At 38.0% G+C, this 19,601-nt stretch overlaps 1 protein-coding gene across 1 annotated transcript in view; it reads left to right on the plus strand.

Moving 5' to 3' along the window:
• The window catches only part of AQP10 (aquaporin 10), a 583,757-nt gene extending 564,980 nt beyond the window's left edge, over positions 1-18,777 (plus strand). Inside the window, exon 6 of the mRNA XM_044080642.1 lies at positions 13,724-18,777. Coding sequence (XP_043936577.1) covers positions 13,724-13,958 — 235 coding nt within the window. The 3' untranslated portion in view covers positions 13,959-18,777. The remainder of the gene's footprint in view (positions 1-13,723) is intronic.
• The last annotated feature ends 824 nt before the right edge of the window (positions 18,778-19,601 follow it).

Below are 19,601 nucleotides of genomic sequence, written 5' to 3' on the forward strand. Positions count from 1 at the left end.
CCCGATTTAGCCCGATTTAGCGCGGAGTTGCTACTGTTGCACACTAGGGCAGCGCTGGTTAAGCAGGTTTAAACTATTCGGGCTACCTAAAGTCCACTCTTCAAATTTTCCCTTAAAACTACCTTCCTCGAACTATACTACTGATCTAATCAGCGTATCCTATAATTAAAAAGATCATCTCTACTTGACTCCAAGTAGACTATTCTCTATCTGTTAAACGTAGCACTTGCTCCTACAGTACTTATTACCTTGATACGGCACTCTTGTCATAGATAGTACCCCAAAAGGCAACCCCCATTTCTCGGTCACCCACGCCCCGAATCTTTTTAAAGTTTTTTGTCTATTCCTTCTAGCATGTCGAGGGATCAGTTGCTAGTGTCCTCTCCTGCTCAGCTGGTGAACAATATTGAGGCAATGTTACAATTGCCTCATGTACACAGACAACCCTCTCCTCCTCCCACAAAACACAAATACATGCGAGAGATGCAACTACACGGCCAAACTGGAGGCTGAGCTCTTCAACATAGGACTGGCAAGACCAGTCAGGAGGAGAAGGTTACCACACACACTATAGACCCAGTCTCACATATTACCATTACAACCTCAAATCATACACATAAACACACAAAGACATACTGGAGGCTCTGATCAAAATCTACCAAAACAGCAGAGGCCACCAAAGCAGACACCCAAACAACCACCACCTCAGAACACAACACCTGCAACACATAGACCTCACAGTCAGAGTGTCAAACAGTCACAGCCCTTAAGGCCAAACACAATGCCAGACACACTAGTCATTGGTGACTCCATAGTCAGACACACTGACGCCCGCTCACCAGACTGAGTAAGGAGAAGGTCACAGTAAGCTGCCTGTCGGGCGCTAGAATCCGCCACATAACGCAAGCACTCAGGTCTCTCAACAGCAGGTACAAATATGATTCAGTCATTGTCCACGCTGGTGTAAACGACCTGAGACGCACCTCCTTGGACTACATGAAAAGAGACATTGAGGAGCTCTCTGATTATGTAGCCCAGACAGGTATGACCCTGACCTTGAGCAGTATCCTACCTTCACCAAGAATGATGCCACAATACAGAGATAAGATGATCAGCTTTAACAATTGGCTTAAACACTGGTGTCATTCAAAGGGGATCCAGTGTCTGTCTGCCTGGGATGACATGCTGGACAAGCCACGCTGCTTCAAGGGACGGCTTGCACCTGTCACCCTGGGATTCGGATATTGGCAAAGGCTCTTGCCACCCCATAGTGCCTTTTTAGGCAAGGCTCAAATTCTAAACCTACCACCCTAGAACACAAAAAGAAAAAAACTAAGGGTAATGCTGCTCAATGCCAGAAGTCTAAATCTCAAAATGCACGCACTCGAGGCCCTTCTCAGTATGGAGAACATCGATGTCTGTGCTGTGACAGAAACCTGGTTCAAGGCTCCTGAGAGCACCCGCGCTATCAGGTTTTACCTCATATCATGCCCGCCCCAAAATCTGGACAATACCAAGAAAGGAGGGTATCCATATTCATCAAGGACACCCACACCTCAAGACTGGTGGCAACGCACGATGCATCGGAGACCATCCAGGTGCAATTAACCATAGGCAAGACTGCTCTGCAAATTGTAGCATGTTACAGGCCACCCTCACAAACTCAGGAACCTCACATGGCCTTCCTGAAAACACTAGAGGGATAAATGTATCACCAAACTCCATCATACTAGGTGACTTCAATTACCCTAATATAGACTGGGAACACTACTCAAGCCCAAACACCCTAGCCCAAAAGTTCCTGGAATTCATAAACTCAAATGCCATGGAACAACTAGTCACCATCCCCACAAGAGGAGATAACATACTTGATCTCATCATCACGAACATGGGAGCACAATGTTCAACACCGGATGTGTACCCCTCACTGGTGAGATCAGACCACAAACTAATCTCGCTGGAGGTCCTCATCCCACCCCCACCTGAAATAAAAAGACCACAGTAAAGAACTTCTCAAAAGCCGACTTCACACTTCTAAAGACTAGTGTGGTCTCCTTTAAGGCCCCGGAAAACAGTACTCAAGCCGCTGAATCACTTACAAATGCCTTCTACCAGCACCTGCAGGACTGCATGGATAAGGCAATCCCAAGCAAAACAAAGACTCTTTGTACCAAAGGCAAGCATCCAGTCTGGTGGACCCCAGCCATAAACAAACTCTACAACAAAAGGAGGAAGCTACTACAAGATAGAGCAAAATCCTTAAAAGGTAAGACACCCTTGATCACTATAAGTAAAAACTAAGAGCTCTCATAAAATCATCCAAAGCAAATTTCGAGAGAAAAATAGCTAAAGACTCAAAAGACAATCATAAGGCCTTCTTTAGCTATGTTAGAAACCTGGGAGGAAACTCCCAGATATGCTCAGAGCTAGTTCAAAATGATGTGAAGATTACTGATCCTACAGACATTGCCAACATACTGGCTGACAGGTTCAGTGCAAACTCTCCCTCCCCAAAAGGAGAGATATCTATACCAAACGATTGCAGCCCCCAAACATCTCCAGCCAAGTGAGAACTGCTCTCTCCAAAGCAAAACACAGCATCCATGGGACCTGATGGTGTCCCCGGCTGTGTGCTCCATGAACTCAATGAGGAATTAAACCCACAGCTAGGACAGCTGTTTAATCAAAGTCTTACCTCTGGATACGCACCCAGGAGTGGCGCACTGCAACTGTGGTACCACTTCACAAAGGCGGTGCCTCCACCGACCCTGGAAATTACCGCCCATTAGCTTGACAAGCCTTATCTGCAAAGCCATGGAGAGGATCATAATGGACCTCATAAATAAAGACATAGGGAATTTGCAGACTTTGGATCCAACCCAGTTTGGCTTTGTCAAAGGCAGATCATGCCTTTTAAACTTGGTTGACTTTTTCGAAACAGTCACCAAAGCCATTGATGAGGGAAAGGCAGTCCATACAGCCTACCTCGATCTGGCTAAGGCCTTCGATACAATACCCCATTCGGGTATCATTGAAAAACTCATCAGCTTAAATGTCAACCCATACATCACAAGATGGGTTGCAAACTGGCTGAGTGACAGAACCCACAGGGTAAGAGCTGCTGGCGCCATGTCAGACTCAAAGCCTGTCACAAGTGGTGTCCCACAGGGCTCAGTCCTGGGCCCACTCTTGTTTGGCATCTACTTTTCCAAGTACAAGCAAACACAGGAGGGTTATGGCTGACAAAGTTTGCAGATGACTGCAAACTGGGCCATAGTAGAAAACACATCTGACACAGATATCCTTCAGAAGGGTCTCACAGAAACGGATAACTGGTGCCAGAGCCACGGCCTAAAGTTAAATGCCAAAAATGCATAGTCATACCCTTCGGGAAAAACAAGGTTACCCCTAGCTACCAAATAGGTGGCAATCCACTGAGCACAGAAGAAGTTATCAGGGACCTGGGGACCCAGGTTGATAGTAGTCTGTCATTCGACACCCATGTAGCTAAAGTAGTTAGGAAGACCTTCTACATTGCCCACCTTATCATGAAGGGATTCTCATCTAGATCAAGGGAGGTCATAGTCTCCCTTTACTCATCACTCATCAGACCAATGATTGAGTACAATGCCCCATTCGAATGTATCTGACCCGACACTTGCAGCAGCTGGAGAGGCCACAAAGTTCCTCACCAAAAGGATAAAGGGTCTCAAAAATCTGTCCTATGCTGCCCGACTGAAAGAACTCCAGCTCTATTCAGTCGCCACCGCTTGCTCAGAGGTGACCTTTGCCTAACATACAAGGCCATGTCAAACCCAGATTTGATGAATATGCTTCACCTCAAAAATCTAGATCCATCAGAGCCACAAGGGCGGAGACTTAAACCTTGACACGGCTATTAATAGGACGTGCTGGAGGGATAGATTCATCACCCAAAGACTCCCTATGCTGTGGAACAAAATCCATGTGAGGCAGAGCACCTCGCTGGCCTTGTTCAAGAGAAATCTTGACCAATGGATGGGAGATCGCAGATATACCCCAGGGATTACCTCAGTGTCACTGCTCGACAGAGGCACAGAAAAATAATGGGTATAGTTCCCCATACTAAAGGGGTGGCCTAAGCCACAAAACGATGGGCTAGGCTTGTAAATGCCCTCGGGCAGATAGCCTAGTATGAACCTATGAACCTATGAACCTATGAACAACTTTAGTACCACCAAATTTGATACTGATATGGTGGAACTTTTATCTAAAGGTTTAACATTTATCCCTTCTAAACCCTTAAATTTTGTTGATACCATTTTAGATATCAAACTTTTCATCAAGAAATTGAATTTTAATTTAATAATGGGTAACAACTCTACATTTTTTGAACAGTGTCAGTTGCACATACCTAGTACTTACAACCCCCACTCCATCCAGCTTTGGAACTATTTGGAAAATGTTGTGAGTTGGACATTAGGCACACTAGTACTAACAGCGCACTACGTAATACACTGTCCAATTTGAATAAGATAGAAGTTGAGTATTTACAGTTTTTCAAATCTCAAAATCTTAGGTTCTGTAAACCAGATAAGGGAGGGGGTTGGTTGTATTTAGTACAGTTGATTACCAGACCCGTATGGATGAGGTACTCCACTCTGACACATATGAATCTAGTTCAAGATCAGAAGTCAATTGGGCCTACAAGTCAATCAGGGACTGTATAGAGGAGTTATACATTGAAAGTAGAATCAACCAAAAAATGTATGGCTATCTAACTACGTCATTTCCTAGATACCCATGCATCTTTGGGATTCCAAAAATACATAAATGTATTGACAATCCTCCACTTAGACTGTTGGTTGATAGCAGGGGGTCACCAACTTATCCTTGTGCTAAAGTAGTGGATAGTATACTACAGAAATATGTAGCCAAGGAAGCCAATATATGCAAAGATTCATGGACATTCCTTGAGAATATTAGATCTGTTAATTACAATCCCGACTCCAACTTCTTAACTATAGATGTGAGGGATTTGTGTAGTAGTGTACCACACAGTATTGCACTCGAGTGGGTGACCCTTACTTTAAAGAAACACAATACTCCCGACAGGGAAATTCATCTTGTATCTGTCCTTAGTGATCTTGTCCTTTCTTACAACTATTTCATGTCCTATAATGACTTCTTTTTACAGAAAGTGGGAGTGGCAATGGGGTCTCCATGTGGTGGAAGTATTGCCAATTTAGTCATGGCACACTGGGAATCTGAATTTGTATTTTCCAACAACAACCATTACCTCAATAAGTTTATTTATTACACTAGATTTCTCAACGACATTTTCATTTTGATTAATGCGAATGTAGATACAAGTAAATTAATTTTACAATACTTTAATAACACTACTAACTTTTTAGAGTTCACACACTCATTTGGGATGGACAGCATTGCCTACCTTGATGTACTCTTAAGTAAGAATTACGAGTACAATTGTTACACTGCAAGGATATTCCGTAAGAAAACTTATTCAAATACTTTCTTACATTTCACTAGCTGTCACCCTTTCTTTCAGAAAAAGTCGGTCGTCAAAGGCCAACTAGTAAGAGCTGCTAGGATGGTCAGTTTGGGCGACGACTTTATTGATGAATGTGTTGTACTCAAAAATATGTTTTTATCACAAAGTTATCCTGAGGTTTTTTGGATAATTTAATACAGGAAATTACAGATAAAAGAAGTCAGAATATTTATCAACCACTACTCCCAGTTAACAACACCACGAACCCAGGTGCCGATGACTGTGCGATTGACCTCAATGATAGTAGTAGACATGAAACAGAGGATATTACAATTACCCGTACAAATAATACAAATATAACTTATTTTATTACAACATTTAGTACGGGAAGTAACACTTGTATTGATATAATCAATAAGAATTGGGAACTGTTTAAAATGTACCCAACAATTTTTGAAAAACTAGGTGATAGACCAAAAGTTGCCTTTAGAAAAGGGAAGAACATCAAAGTTGTATTAGAAGGTAGTAAACCTTTAGTGGATTGTAATGCAGGTATGTTGAAGTGTCAAAATTGTAATTATTGTAGACAAGTGGAAGAAGCAACTTGTTTTGAGCTTAATGGCATTTGCTATAAATTAAAACACAAATATACCTGTAATTCTACCTTTGTTATCTACCTAGCTAGATGTACATCATATTTGGCCTTCTATATAGGCAAGACCGAAAGGAGACTTAGGGATAGAATATACGAGCATCTATATGCCATGAAAAAGTCCAAACTTGATAATGCTCTAGCTAAACACACTTCAGTATTTAACGATCACAAATTTAAGTTTTTTGTCATAGACCAGGTTTGTTGTGACAGTAGAGGGGGACCTAGACCTGTTAAATTGGAAGAAGCTGAGCTGATTTGGCAAGTTAGGCTAAATGCGTATAGCCATCCAGGACTTAATGACTCGTGTTCAATTTCAAGTTTATTGAAATTGAACAGTCTTAAGAGATGACTTCAAAGATTTTAGGTTTTCATAATTAATTAATTTATTTTATTGACTTGTAATTAATCGCACAGTGGAGTCGATTTATTTACTTATTTACCTAGTTCCTATAAAAATATACCCACAAGAAACTTTACAAGTATTACAATGTGATTTACAATGTTTGATTAATTTATTCAATGATGTCAATGTCTTTAGTATTTATTTTTAACATTCGTTTATTTTATTTATTAATGTTAGGTATTACATTCTGTGATATATAATGTTAAATGTACGTGAATGTTTCTTTAAATTGATTGGGGAGGTTCTCTAGCATCTACATAGTAATTAGATCTGTTTTCAAAAAAACGTTTTAAACACTTCAATGAAGTTAACGTATTGCTATTTCTGAGGAAGTCAGCTATTAACTCTGACGAAAAAGCGCTTTTAAACATTTGTTAAATAAACATGTCTTGGCTGCTATTGCACCCGTTTTTCATTTTTATCATTTTTTGCCGTTTTTTTAATAATCTAGGGTGGGTTGTTTTTAGTGGACTGTTATTGTGCCCAAGCTTTATCCCTGGATTTAAGTAATTGCTTTTTTTTTCTGTTGTGTTTTAGTCTATATATGGTGTTTTTGGAAGAGTGTAGCTAGTGTCTGAGGGGGTCTATATCATATGAGTAAATCGTACAAATTGCGAACACTCATAATATCGAACATACCGGACTTCGAAGTGCTTATTCTGAGATTGCGGTACAGTGAATAATGGGATATTTGCCCTTTCCTCACTGTAGTGCGATCTCAGAGTTGGAATATATATTTAGCTTGGGGTGTGGGGGGCACAATAGGAAGTTAGAGGTCCGGTACGTTCGATATTATGAGCGTTCACAATTTGTGCAATTCGGTCATATGATATAGATCCCTGAGCATGTAAATAGGTAAATGGTCGCTAATGCTATCTGGGAGGCAGCCTGACTGGTAGCCTAGTGATGGTTTATTAGTTAAAATCCAGTCTAGTATTGACTGTCAATTAGTTTTTTTTTTTTTTTTGTCAACTCTAGTTGGGGATTATATCAACTGGGTGAATCCATATAAATTAATGTAATTTGTGGGATTATCTGAGGTGCAAGTTACCCAATGTGTATTAAAACCACACATTACTATGGTTTCCTGAGGAAATGTTAAGGATGACCAGTGGAGGAAATCTTTACTTATGGTGCGGTTATTTCCTGAAGGAATGTAAATTGCTATTATAGTTATGTATTTATTGGGATTTATTTCAAGTCGAGTAACTAGTAGCTCAGTATTATTGAGTTTTGGGGGGGGGTGTTGGTTCTAGACGATTAAGTTTAAGTGTGTTTTTATAGATAATAGCTATACCTGCACCGTGTTTATTTAAATCTGTCCAGTCTGTGGATGTTGTAGCCTTGGCATAGAATTTCATTGATGGTTATCTCAGGCTTTAACCAGGTTTCAGTTAGATCTGCTATGTCCAGTGAGTACTGTGAGAGGGATGTGTGAAATTTGTGTATTTTATTAATTAGACTTCTGTGATTCATGTTTAGAAGTAGAAGGTCTGATTTTTTTATGGGTTTGGATGGTAGCAGTGTTGACATGATGAGGAGGTGGTGTGTTTGGTCTTTGTTGATTAATTTTGGGGCCTGGGTTTGGGTGGGTTTCACCGCTTAACTTGAGGAAATAGTGATCTTTGTTTGCCAGATTTCCTGTAGCACATTATTCTTATCTGCTAATGAGGTAAATTTCACCAGAACTGCTTGACTGTACCCTTGTATAAAAGAACCAAAACTGTGAATAATGTTCATGTTTATAACTTGTGGAAACAAGTTACTACCTTGTTTAAGAAGGTGAAACAGAATCATGAAAATAGACATATACAGTCTTTGGGATGCACCTTGGTGCTCTTGAGTGCCAGTAAAGCAAAGACTATATCTACAAGATTAGACTTCAGATTCTAAAAGTTTTGATTGTACATAGGGTTCCACCTTTTCAAATGCCCAAATTGGGACAATTGTGGTATAAACATCAGATTTTGCAGGCCAAAACATATCCACGGCCAGTACAAAGGACAGAACATCAATTTTTTGCCTAAATAAAAGCTTATTCTTGTAGAATTTTAGTTGCTTATTCTCTTTCTGATATCATTTAGGTGTTTCAGATACAGAATAACTGTTTTATGCAACTATTGCATAAATATAGGAAATAATTTTGCCCTAAAATCTAAGGACATCGGCCATTTTTACAATTTTTTTTGCAGGACACAAATGCCCAAAGAGGGACTGTCCCTCGCAAAGTTGGACAGGTGGTAACACTAATTGTACAGCAAAAACATTTCTAAGTCTTTAAGTTTTAAATCTTTCTATACCATGTCTGCTCAAACTGACTAGGAGCTACTGGCTTATTATCAAGTTCAGTTAAAACAACTAGCTGTTTACCAACCCCTGGTTTGGGCATTCAGTGTATTACATATCCGTGGCAACAGACTGCAGCATAATAACTTTTGTACTGAGTACCTGTAATTTTGAAATTATTGTATATATCAAAGAAGGACTATCTAAAAAAAGTAAGATCAGTCTGAGTTCCCACGGAAGTATGATTAACTAAATTAAAAGTTCAAAAATAAGTTCTCTCTTGAAAAGCTGTAACTAGTATGGGAGAAAATTATTTTCTTATTTTCTTACTGAGGCATCAGCAGAGAATTTTTGTGTACATTTTCTGCAGTAAAGTTTGTTGCTGAGAAGAATTCCTCATTGTTGCATCTTCCGTGACATTTCCCTTTGATTGTTATACTGTGGTGGTTATACTATGGTGTAATCTTTTGCACTCTTCTCCAATTCACCTGTTTCTGGAACTGAAAAGTGACGGCATTTACCAAGTACACCACAATAAAAGCATTGGAAGAAAGGTCTGAAGTCTCCATATGCATAGTAGAAACCATAGAGTTGATTACTGTATTTAACGTATGTGGAAAAACTTCACCAAAAATTGCCTTTATTTTTTTAAAAAGATTTTGCAAGTGGGTTCTGAATTACAGTTTCATCCATCCTGCAGTCACCAAATATCTTAGTCTGCAAAAGAGATGTTAAACTGCAGCTGATAAACACTGTTTTAGGGCATTTTGTTTAGCTGCATTCATTTCCAAGCTCACACCAAGCTTGCTGGCTTTTCTTGCCCACAGTTAATTGTTAACAGTGCAAAAGGTTGCTTCTGCTTGTGAAGCCTTTGTTTTGATTATTTTGCTTATACCTCCAAATGATTATTTAACAAAATAATGAATACTGAGACATAAAATAAAAAACATATTAACTTAAAACTGGGCCATTCTAATGTTGAAAATTGCTTGTTCTGTGAACTGTTTTCTGGACCCTTCTTGTTACTTGAGCATCATACTGACATACTTCTTTAGGTGGCTCGTCCTTCAGCTGGACCTTTGCATTTACCAGAACCAAGTAAATAATGAATACATTTGCACATATTTATCTCACGCTGTTACATTGATAAAACAATCAAGGTACAGCTAACTCTTTCTCCCCCAGGAGCTCCAGTTTATTTAAGTAACTTGACCAGATACTTAGACCATGCATATAGAAGATGTGGTACATCAGAACAGGAGCAGATAGAACATTTATTGACAATAAAGTAATTTTCTTTGGATAAAGACAGGTACATTGAAAATGTTACTGCTAAGATGACTTTAACAAATCAGGGAAAATTGTATGTCTTTTAAATAGCACTTTGTTGGTTGGAGAAGGCCAATATGATTTTGGAAAGGCATGTGCTACATTATCTAAGTGTTTTGTATAGTAATATATTTATAAATCTATCACATATTAAACATATTAACACAATAATGTATGTGGTTTTATTGTCAAATTACCTTACAATTTATATAGCACACTGCATTCTCAATATTTTTGTTTTGTTTTCTCAGACATCCAATTTCTAGTTTATATAGCTGTTAAATGTCCTAAAATAAGAAAAGTTCATGCATGCCTCAAAAATCCATATTTGGCACATTATTATGTTAATGCCTTTACAAATTACATTTGACAGCTATGTGGAAGAATCACAATTCCCAAATAAGTTCATGGCATTGTGTCAGTTTAACAAAACCCTTGCTCAGTTGTTATGAATTTTGATCTTCAGAAGTGGTTTGAAACTCTAGAATTTAAAGTCTTCTCCTCTCTTCTTTGAATGAAGCTACAAAAAAAACTTTTTTAGAAACAGATTGTGATGACCCTCCACTGGACCAGTAATCAAGGAGCCTCAATCCTCACCAATGGCAATAGTGGGGAACGTACACTGGGGAGATGATAGGTACACACACAATATTTCCAGATGCAGCTCTCTGCATCAAGTGCAATTTCTCTTAAGAGCACACAGAGACCACAGTCAGTCCGGTGCTGGTTTCTACCTCTTTCTCCAGATCCCCAATAAGATGCCCCCCTGGCACAGCTATAGAGTTGAGATCTCAGTGGAGTGACCAAGCCAAGACCTCCAGCACCCTCTATGTCCAACCAGTGCTTCATGTCTCTGCCCAAGTAGCTGATACACACATTCTTTAAGGCTTCATTTACACATACACACACCTGAGAGAGGCTGGCACAGGTTTACTAGCTATGCCCCCTTCTGCCCAGACTATAAGGTAGTTACCACTGCCACCATTCAACTCCTTATCAGCTACTTTAAGACCCTTAACAAAGGGTATCCAATCTTACAGTGTAATATTAATATTAACACAAATGGTAGCTTGACCAAGAGCAAGACTATTAGGAGTGACCCACACAGTGTCACCAAATAAATTTGCAAATACTCTCAAAACTTAAACATCTATACACAGATCAGCCACAATGAAAGGTTTATATATATTTAATAATAAATAATAAAAGAACAAGACAATACTAAATATATATTCACAGTGACATAAGAGTTCAAAACCACAGGAAATATTTAAAATAACATAGCAGTACAGTCCCAAATAAATAAAGAAAAATATCTAAACTGAGCTTCACTATATCCCTGACTGAATCTAAGAGAATTACTATAATCTAAGAACTTACTAATAGAGCAAGGCAGATGTGGTGAATGGATATTCTAGTTGTTGTCAGGTCCAAGACAGAATACAGAATGCTCTGTCTCACTAAGAAAATTTTCAAAATAATCTCTCAAATATTATTCTGAGATAACTTGCAGAATGACATCATTTCTTGTCATCTGACTGCTGGTTCCCAGGCCAAACAACCACTGATGAAGCTGACGGTATTTAGCATCTACTTATCCAAATATACAGACAAGGGCTTCTCCTCAGATTTCTGGCAGATGCTGGAAGTCATAAAACAATTGCATTCCTTCATGCTTTCAAGCCTAGTAATTACTTCACCATAAAGACAATACAGAAAGTTTCCTAGTACAGACTTTGTGTCTTTTGCTGTATTGAAAACTGAAAGATACCATCCTTTATGGCCTAGCCATAAAGTAATTTAATTTCAGTTATTTTTCTGAAGTTAATCTCCTGTATTCTCCTGTATTCCAGTTTCCACTATTAAAATATATGCATTTAAACAGTTACAGTAGTGCATGTACATTTCTGTTCTCTTCCAGTAGAGCACACTGTGGCTAAATTTCAAACAGCACTCTGCAAATACCCTTTTCAACAAGCAGTTTGATATACACATGACATACAGTTCTAATACATTTGTAACACAAGCATCTTGTATAAAATGCCATATAATTATTTACAAAATTGCAGCTAGCTGGGCTGGCAATATCTCCTTTCGTCACACAGATCATAGATTGAGTACTTCTCCCTTTCTAAAAATTACCTTAGTCGAGTAAAAATGTGATTCAAGCAAAATACCTTGCCATCTAGCTTGACTAGGAATAGAACCTCATAATGCAGATAGACACCCTAGCCTTGAATGCCTGAACCCTGCTTTGCATTCTATACAGATTGCCTCAAACAACTGTACCCAAGCTTCCAATAGCAAGGGAGTTGCACGTTCTTATGGTTCCTTTTAGAGCTGTTGTTTTCTCTGAATTTTCACACCCAGGCCTATGTAGGCTAGAGCCTCTCTACTAGTGCATTAGTAAGTTTGCTGTTATGGCACTCTAACAAACCCAGCACTGTGTGGTATTGTCTTTACCATCTACCTCATGGCTATGCATATCTCTTGTATATAAGCACACAAAATATTATCCTCAGTTTTAACTCATAAATTATGTTGGGGTTCACTAACTTAAGCATGATGGTCTTTATAGATACTCTACCTACCTTTCCCAGAGTTGTGAAAAAAAAACCTTCAGTACACATGGTACCACGTCTAACTCCTCAAAATGACAAGTAAAATAATATCTGCTGTGGTCATTAGTGTCCATAGAATATCTCTGTAAGGACATTGGCTGATTTGGTATAATGTTTACTGGCCAAACTTGCTTGTTTCCTATGAGCAAAAAGCTTATGACTTCTCAGTCAGGTCATACTGTAAGTAAACTTGTAATCTAATATAAAGCCTCTGCTCTACTTGTGCACACTTACTACCTTTTTTAACTGTCTCCTTCAGTGATACTGATAGTGCTACTTTGGTGTATCATGTTTGTTTAGTTTTCATTTTGTACTTCAGTCCCACTTTTGTACTTGTTCAACAAATTATTCTGTAAGTAAACAAAACAATAAAATTCATATTTTATTTGTAAAGGCATTCAACTGCACTTAAAGGGAATAAAAGCGTTATGATTTTTTTCTTTGGAACCTGGATTCTGAATATGTTCTGTCTGTGAAATGGACAGAAGGCAAAGCAGTTCTGTATGTAGACATGCCCGAAGGCTGTCGTTATGGAGGACTGGTGAAAGACATGTGCAATTAAACCTGCGATCTATAATTTCGGCCTTTATCGGGGAATAAAATACTACAACCAACAATATTTTTACCTGTGAAGCACTGTTCTACATCTGGCTATTGCATTTACTATTTCTCAGTCTGCGTACCATGTTATTCTGGATTTGTTAACTCCACTGCTTTGCACTGCTGTTGAAAATAATTACTCCTGTTAGATTGTTTTACTCCATGCTGTACTTCCCCTTACAGTGTTATAAACGTCAACACTAAACATTAATATGTTGTATTTTTATCTTTTGACATGTACTTTTTTTTTTTTAAAAAGCATAGCTCAGTTATACCTGTCCACTATTCCCCTTTATAATAATTTTATCTGCCTTGTCTGTTTGTCTACTTTACAGTGCCGGCAACTTTTGGTGGTGGGTTCCAGTTGTTGCGCCACTTGTTGGAAGTGTGTTAGGGACAGTGCTTTATCAGCTTTTTATAGGACTGCAGCATCCTGACCTCAGTGACAGCAAGAAGCAAGAAAACAGTCCTGGTGCCTTCATCCTGGGAAACTCAGTGGCAGAGTCTGACCTGAAGAAGTGCCAAAAGGAATATAACCACAAAGGGGCAGACATAATAATGGGTACTTAGTCGACTTCATGTGTGATATGACTTCCTAGAGAAAAATGATCCGCAATAACATTTAGCAGAACTGACATTTTATTTTTTGAGTATGTGCCCTATCAAAAGCAGCAAAAATCAAGGTTGCTTTATTTAATGAGTCTGAAAATACCATTTGAATATCTGATACATATATTTTGCAATGTTCTAGCACATTGTTCCTTAACAACTGGTATAAGTTGATGTAATTCAGCTGGAGTTCTTTGTTCAAAAAAAGAAAAGTGCACAGAGTTAATATACTTGTAAGGGTCAGTGGAACATCATCTTTGTGACCAGGGTACATGCAGCAATCCCAGCACAGCATGATTAAATGCCTTTGGGTGTTTATTAGTATAATACAGTTACAAACATTAATAAACAATAAGAAACTGGTTTATGCAATGATGCTATGCAGTTGTGCTCGATACTGAGAAAAATTCTGAGCTGTGCAAGTGAATTATTGACATACCGTTCCCAAACCATTCTCTTGTGCTGTTTCTACTCTGCAGTCATGTACTTTCCTAGCTGTAGCGACCTATCTTTCCTGACTCTCTTCTAGATGGGCTTGCAGTCTTGCATATGAATCTTTTCTTTTCTGTGTCCTTTCCCTGTCTTCTGTTTCATCATGTTTTCTCTCCTTGCTTTTCTCTTGCAAAGATTTTTCCACCACTATTTATCTGCCTGCATTAATGCTGACTCCCATGTTCTCTGTTTTTGCATTAATATTTCCATACTACAGGCATTGCTATGTACACTGATGCACAGCCTTCTTGCATTGTAGTTGAATGATTCTTCCTGCACTAAGGGAATGTGTGCTAGGTCCTCATAATTATTCACCAGTTTTGGCACTCTAAGAAGCTGTTTTTACTTCCATTCTTTACTCCCCAGGCCTGTCTGTTTTCTCTCTTATTTAAAAACAAACAACCCTACCCACGGACCATGATCATATGCGTGTCATCTTGCTTCTGTCCCTAACTCTTTCTCTCTCTTTCTGTATGTCACTCTCTCCTTTCAAGTAAAGCAACTCAAATCTTATTTATTGATCTCACTTATTCTCCCATGTCAGCTTCAAAACAAAGACAACCCTGCCACATCACTCGGGTTCTATCACCACCCTTAACTCCAGACTGTCTGAAATCGTCTGTCTGTCCACATCACTCACTTATAGTATTCATACATTGTCTTCCTACATTCTATGCATTTGGAAAAATAGGTTACTGACACATTTACTTGCTTCTCCATTACTTTTAGCTCACCAGTAATGTAGGTATTGAACCCCTCCCCACCACCACTAACCATGCTCCTACCACCTCACTCACCCTTCTAGTGCTACATCTCTTGCACCCACATGTTTAACTCCCTGGCCTCATGCTACACATCTGGGCATTGGAAGACCCCAAAACAAAACTGTCTAGGTTGAATCAATGATAGGGATCTATATCCCAGGCAGTCTAGGCATTGCAGATATATGTTCCAAGTCCAATCATCTCTTCCCAACCACTTTACTGGGAATCTGATCCTGCTTTAGATAGGAGAGGCCTGATGAAATGTTTAGTATTATAGTACGTTTCTTTGTTTCAAAACAGTTCCAGTGCTCAGCAGTGAAAAAAAATTCTTTAACACAAATGATTCCATTGCACAGTTAGTTATGTACTAAAGTCTGACAGTTGTCTGGCAGTTAGCACAGAGGATTAAGGTACTAAACTGTTCATGAGACTAAAAGATTTCCACCTCCATTTGCCTACTGTGTGACTTTGAGCAAGTCTCTTAACCAGACAGTCCTCCAGGGTCAACCACAAAAGAGGACATTTGTGTCCAGTGGGCTTACCCATTTAAGAAAAGTACAACGAAAATAGTGTCTGCAAAGACACACAAAATAACCTCTTTGACCTGTATATATAAATTTCACCCCACACTATCCTGTCTGCACTGGAAATGATATATGCTATCAACTCCTATTTTTGTAATTGTTAATCATTATTCAAATTGAACAATTTCAACAGAAACTCAGATTGACAGAACAACACGTAAGCTCTAACCAACACATAAAGCACTGATTTTCTGTCAGACCCTACTAGTTTTTGATAACCATTTAACAATTCATTGGACAGTCTCCAACAATCCTAGCTACATTAGTAATATGATCACCTCTATCCCAGTCTAACCATTGTCCCATCCAGGGCACCCTAAATTATAAATAGAATAAGCCACTAAGAATTGTAGACACATACTATGATTTCTCTGTATGTGCACAATTGCCTCTCTTTATTGATCTAAACTCAGCTCTATAATTGTTCTGTTATCAACTTTGTGTTTTCTGTTCCTCCGGCTACAGAAGGGAATAAATGACAAAGATGTCAGATTTATATTATTTGCTGACCTCAAAAAAGGCCTTCAACATGACGAATCAGCACCTCCTCTTCCAATAGTAGAGCACCACAGCAGCACAGAAGTATAGGGCTTTGAACAGCCAGTAGTTCAGTAGTGCAGAAAGGGAGAGATTGAAAATGAAGTGATAAATCTTCCAGGAAGTGAAGGATTTGAATGGGAACTCCAGAAGCACACATTGCTTCAGAACAATAGTTCACTGAAACAGGTAGATCTCAGGAAGCGACAGAGTAAATAAAGCCTCTATTTGTAGTGAGAATGTTTCATTAAAACAGTTAAATCCTAAAGAGGTAATAGTAGAATGAAAGCAAGGCATTAAAAATGAAGATGTTTCACAAAACAAAATTCCATGAACTCTGGTTAGAGAATCATTCATGATAATGTATATGACAGAGAGACACTACCAAATATGAATAACACATGAACTGTTAAAAAATAGTAAACCAAATAAATATAGTAAGTGGAAATATAAACAGAGAGACACGATATAAGAGATATTAACATAACACTTTACTGTATAGCTAAACTAATAATAGACAAGGTGTTACCATGAAAGCAAAAAGTGATAAAGGAAACAGCGGAACAAATAAACTACCACAACCATGGAAATGCTGATTAGTAACAACTGCTAAACTGTTAAGAAAATAATTATCATAACAGGAGGAAAACAGAAAAATGAAACTAGTAAAAAAATCTCTTAGAAGGGTGAATTTGCTAAAAAAATACAATATAAAATTAGATCAAGATTTGAATTACACCATTTTCTAACAATAAATTAAAAATCTATGCACAGGGCAAAAAAACTCAGGAGACACGCACACAAATATAAAAGGAAGATAAAAAACGAGCAGCTTAGGGATGATCCAAAGAAGTTCTACAGGGAACTGGGAAGGAAAGCAACAATAATCAAAACACCACTAAGAACAGAGGAAATTAATAAATATTAGTAAAATAACTGCAAGGAAGCTGTTGTACACAACAAGGATGCTGAATGGATAAAATATATAAAAGGAAAAATAAGAAATTCGAATACTGAGCATATGAACTGGAATGAAGTAACTACCAGTGAGATGAAGTTAAGAAAGGCTCCCAAACAGAAAACTCCAAGTCCAAATTCTTTACCAGACTTTTGGTTAATGGTATTAACATCTTTATACCATAATTTCAGCATTCATCAGGGAATAAACTGTACTACCAGACACAAACACCATTACCAGATCTTAGCAAGAAACAAATAATCTGGCTACCAATTACAACAGTAGCTGAACTGCTGGTTTACATTCTTATTTACTCAGTCCTTAGACCATAAAGCATCATTTGTATCTCTTCTCTTTACCTTTTTTCATGTGCTACTTTGAAAAAAGCTCACTCACCTGTCATTCACCTAAACCTACTTCTGCCTTAAAAGCCTTCTTTATAATCTTCCCCTCTGTCTGGAATTAACTAACTTCAGATATAACTGAGATCTAAATTCAGCCTCCCTGCATTTTGCAACAACTTTTACATGCTCTGTGAACAAATTTCATTTTGTTGCTGCTTTCCATCAGCTGAGCTTTGACATAAATTACTTAATTTGTTCTTAAATTCCTCATGTTTCTTCTTCTTTTTTCAGCTGTCTACTGCTGAATTCTCTTAATCCAAGTCCATCTTCTTTTTCCTCCACATTGCATTATCCAGTCCCTCACCGCATATTGCCCCTACCCCTATATACCTATCGTATTTATACCACCCGTCATAGTATAAAACCCTTTTCTCTCTATAGACCTTCCTCACATTAACTTCTTTATCTCTGTGTAGCCATTCCACTTGAAATTTGAAAGCATGTACCAAACAAAGATGGTTCAGTCCTAATTAAAATATACACTGGCAACTGGCATCCAAAGCCTACATCATATTCAACAGATACAACCCATCCACTAATACTATTTAAAACTTCAGCACTACCATTTGTCCATACACCCTTTATCAATAATACAAGTAGATCAAGTCAGTCTTGAGTTCTATTTTTATTATGAGAATTATTATGATCTACTTGTGATCTTAACAACTTACAAAATTTTCTCTTTAGAAACAGTATTGTTAGAGTTATATTTGTTACATAATAAAGTGTGTTCTGCCTTTAATTATCTTTGTGACTATAGCTATTATATTGTAATATATCCTTTACCTCAGATAATGTACTAACCATTCTACAGCAGTATTTCTATCTCAGATGATGTACTATGTTTTTACTACTTGTGTTTTTATGCATTTAATTAAAGAGTCTCATGTTATAATCATTTGCCAGAATCCTGTATGAGACAGTATATGATGTACATATAGTATAAACTGCATTAATATCTTAGTGCATTTGGATTTATTATTGTACTGAGCACTCATAGTCTTGCACATAGCTGAAAAGGGTCCAAAAGAATCAGACCACTTTAACTTGTCTAACAGATTATTAAATAAAATAAAGTATTCATTGTTCAAGAAAGTTCTAAAATATAGCACTGCTTTTTAATGACTGTTTTCCTTTTTAGTGAAAGAGTTAAGAATTGATATCCTCTACACAAACAACAATACTTCCCAAGCTTTCTGAAATAATTGGTTGATGTCAAAGTGGTATTCACACTCACCCCTAGTAAGTTGATACATAATGTAGCTGATGAAGGACAAGAAAGAACATGGGAAAATAAACACCTTTTATTACACAGGGCTAAAGTTGGCATAAACCCTCTAAAACTTGCCCTCCTGGTGTAGTATTGGTATTTCATCCCCAAGCTTTTTTATCACAAGTAGCTGCTTCCTTTCCTTTGATGTGCCATGACTGTTTTGTTTTTGAAAGCTTTATTCATACCACTCCACAATGAGGTACTACAGCAGAACATTTTCATAACTAGAAAAACAAAAGCACTTTGAAACAACAGAATGTTTTGCCTTATATTTGTTCACAAAATCCTTTTTTCACAAGAAAGTCAAGTGCCCAGTTTCTGTTTTGTGAATGGCAATTTCTTGAGCTTATGTCCAGTCATGTTTCTATCTTGCAGCGTTGTTGACAAGGCTGCTGTTTGCTGATGCCTCATTATTACCTTGATGGCTATTCTGATTTGGTAACATAATTCCCTAGCTTTACCCCTTATTTAATTAATTCTAGAGTGTGTTGGTAAGAGCCAGCAGTCTGCAGTGCCTGGGAGGAGAATTAAAACTTTTTGTGCTACAATGTTGACAAAAGTTCATATTGTCTGAACTGGACAGATGTTTCAA

The sequence above is a fragment of the Protopterus annectens genome, chromosome 8.part0 (assembly GCF_019279795.1).
Source record: "Protopterus annectens isolate FY-2018-M chromosome 8.part0, PAN1.0, whole genome shotgun sequence".
NCBI lineage: Eukaryota > Metazoa > Chordata > Ceratodontiformes > Protopteridae > Protopterus > Protopterus annectens.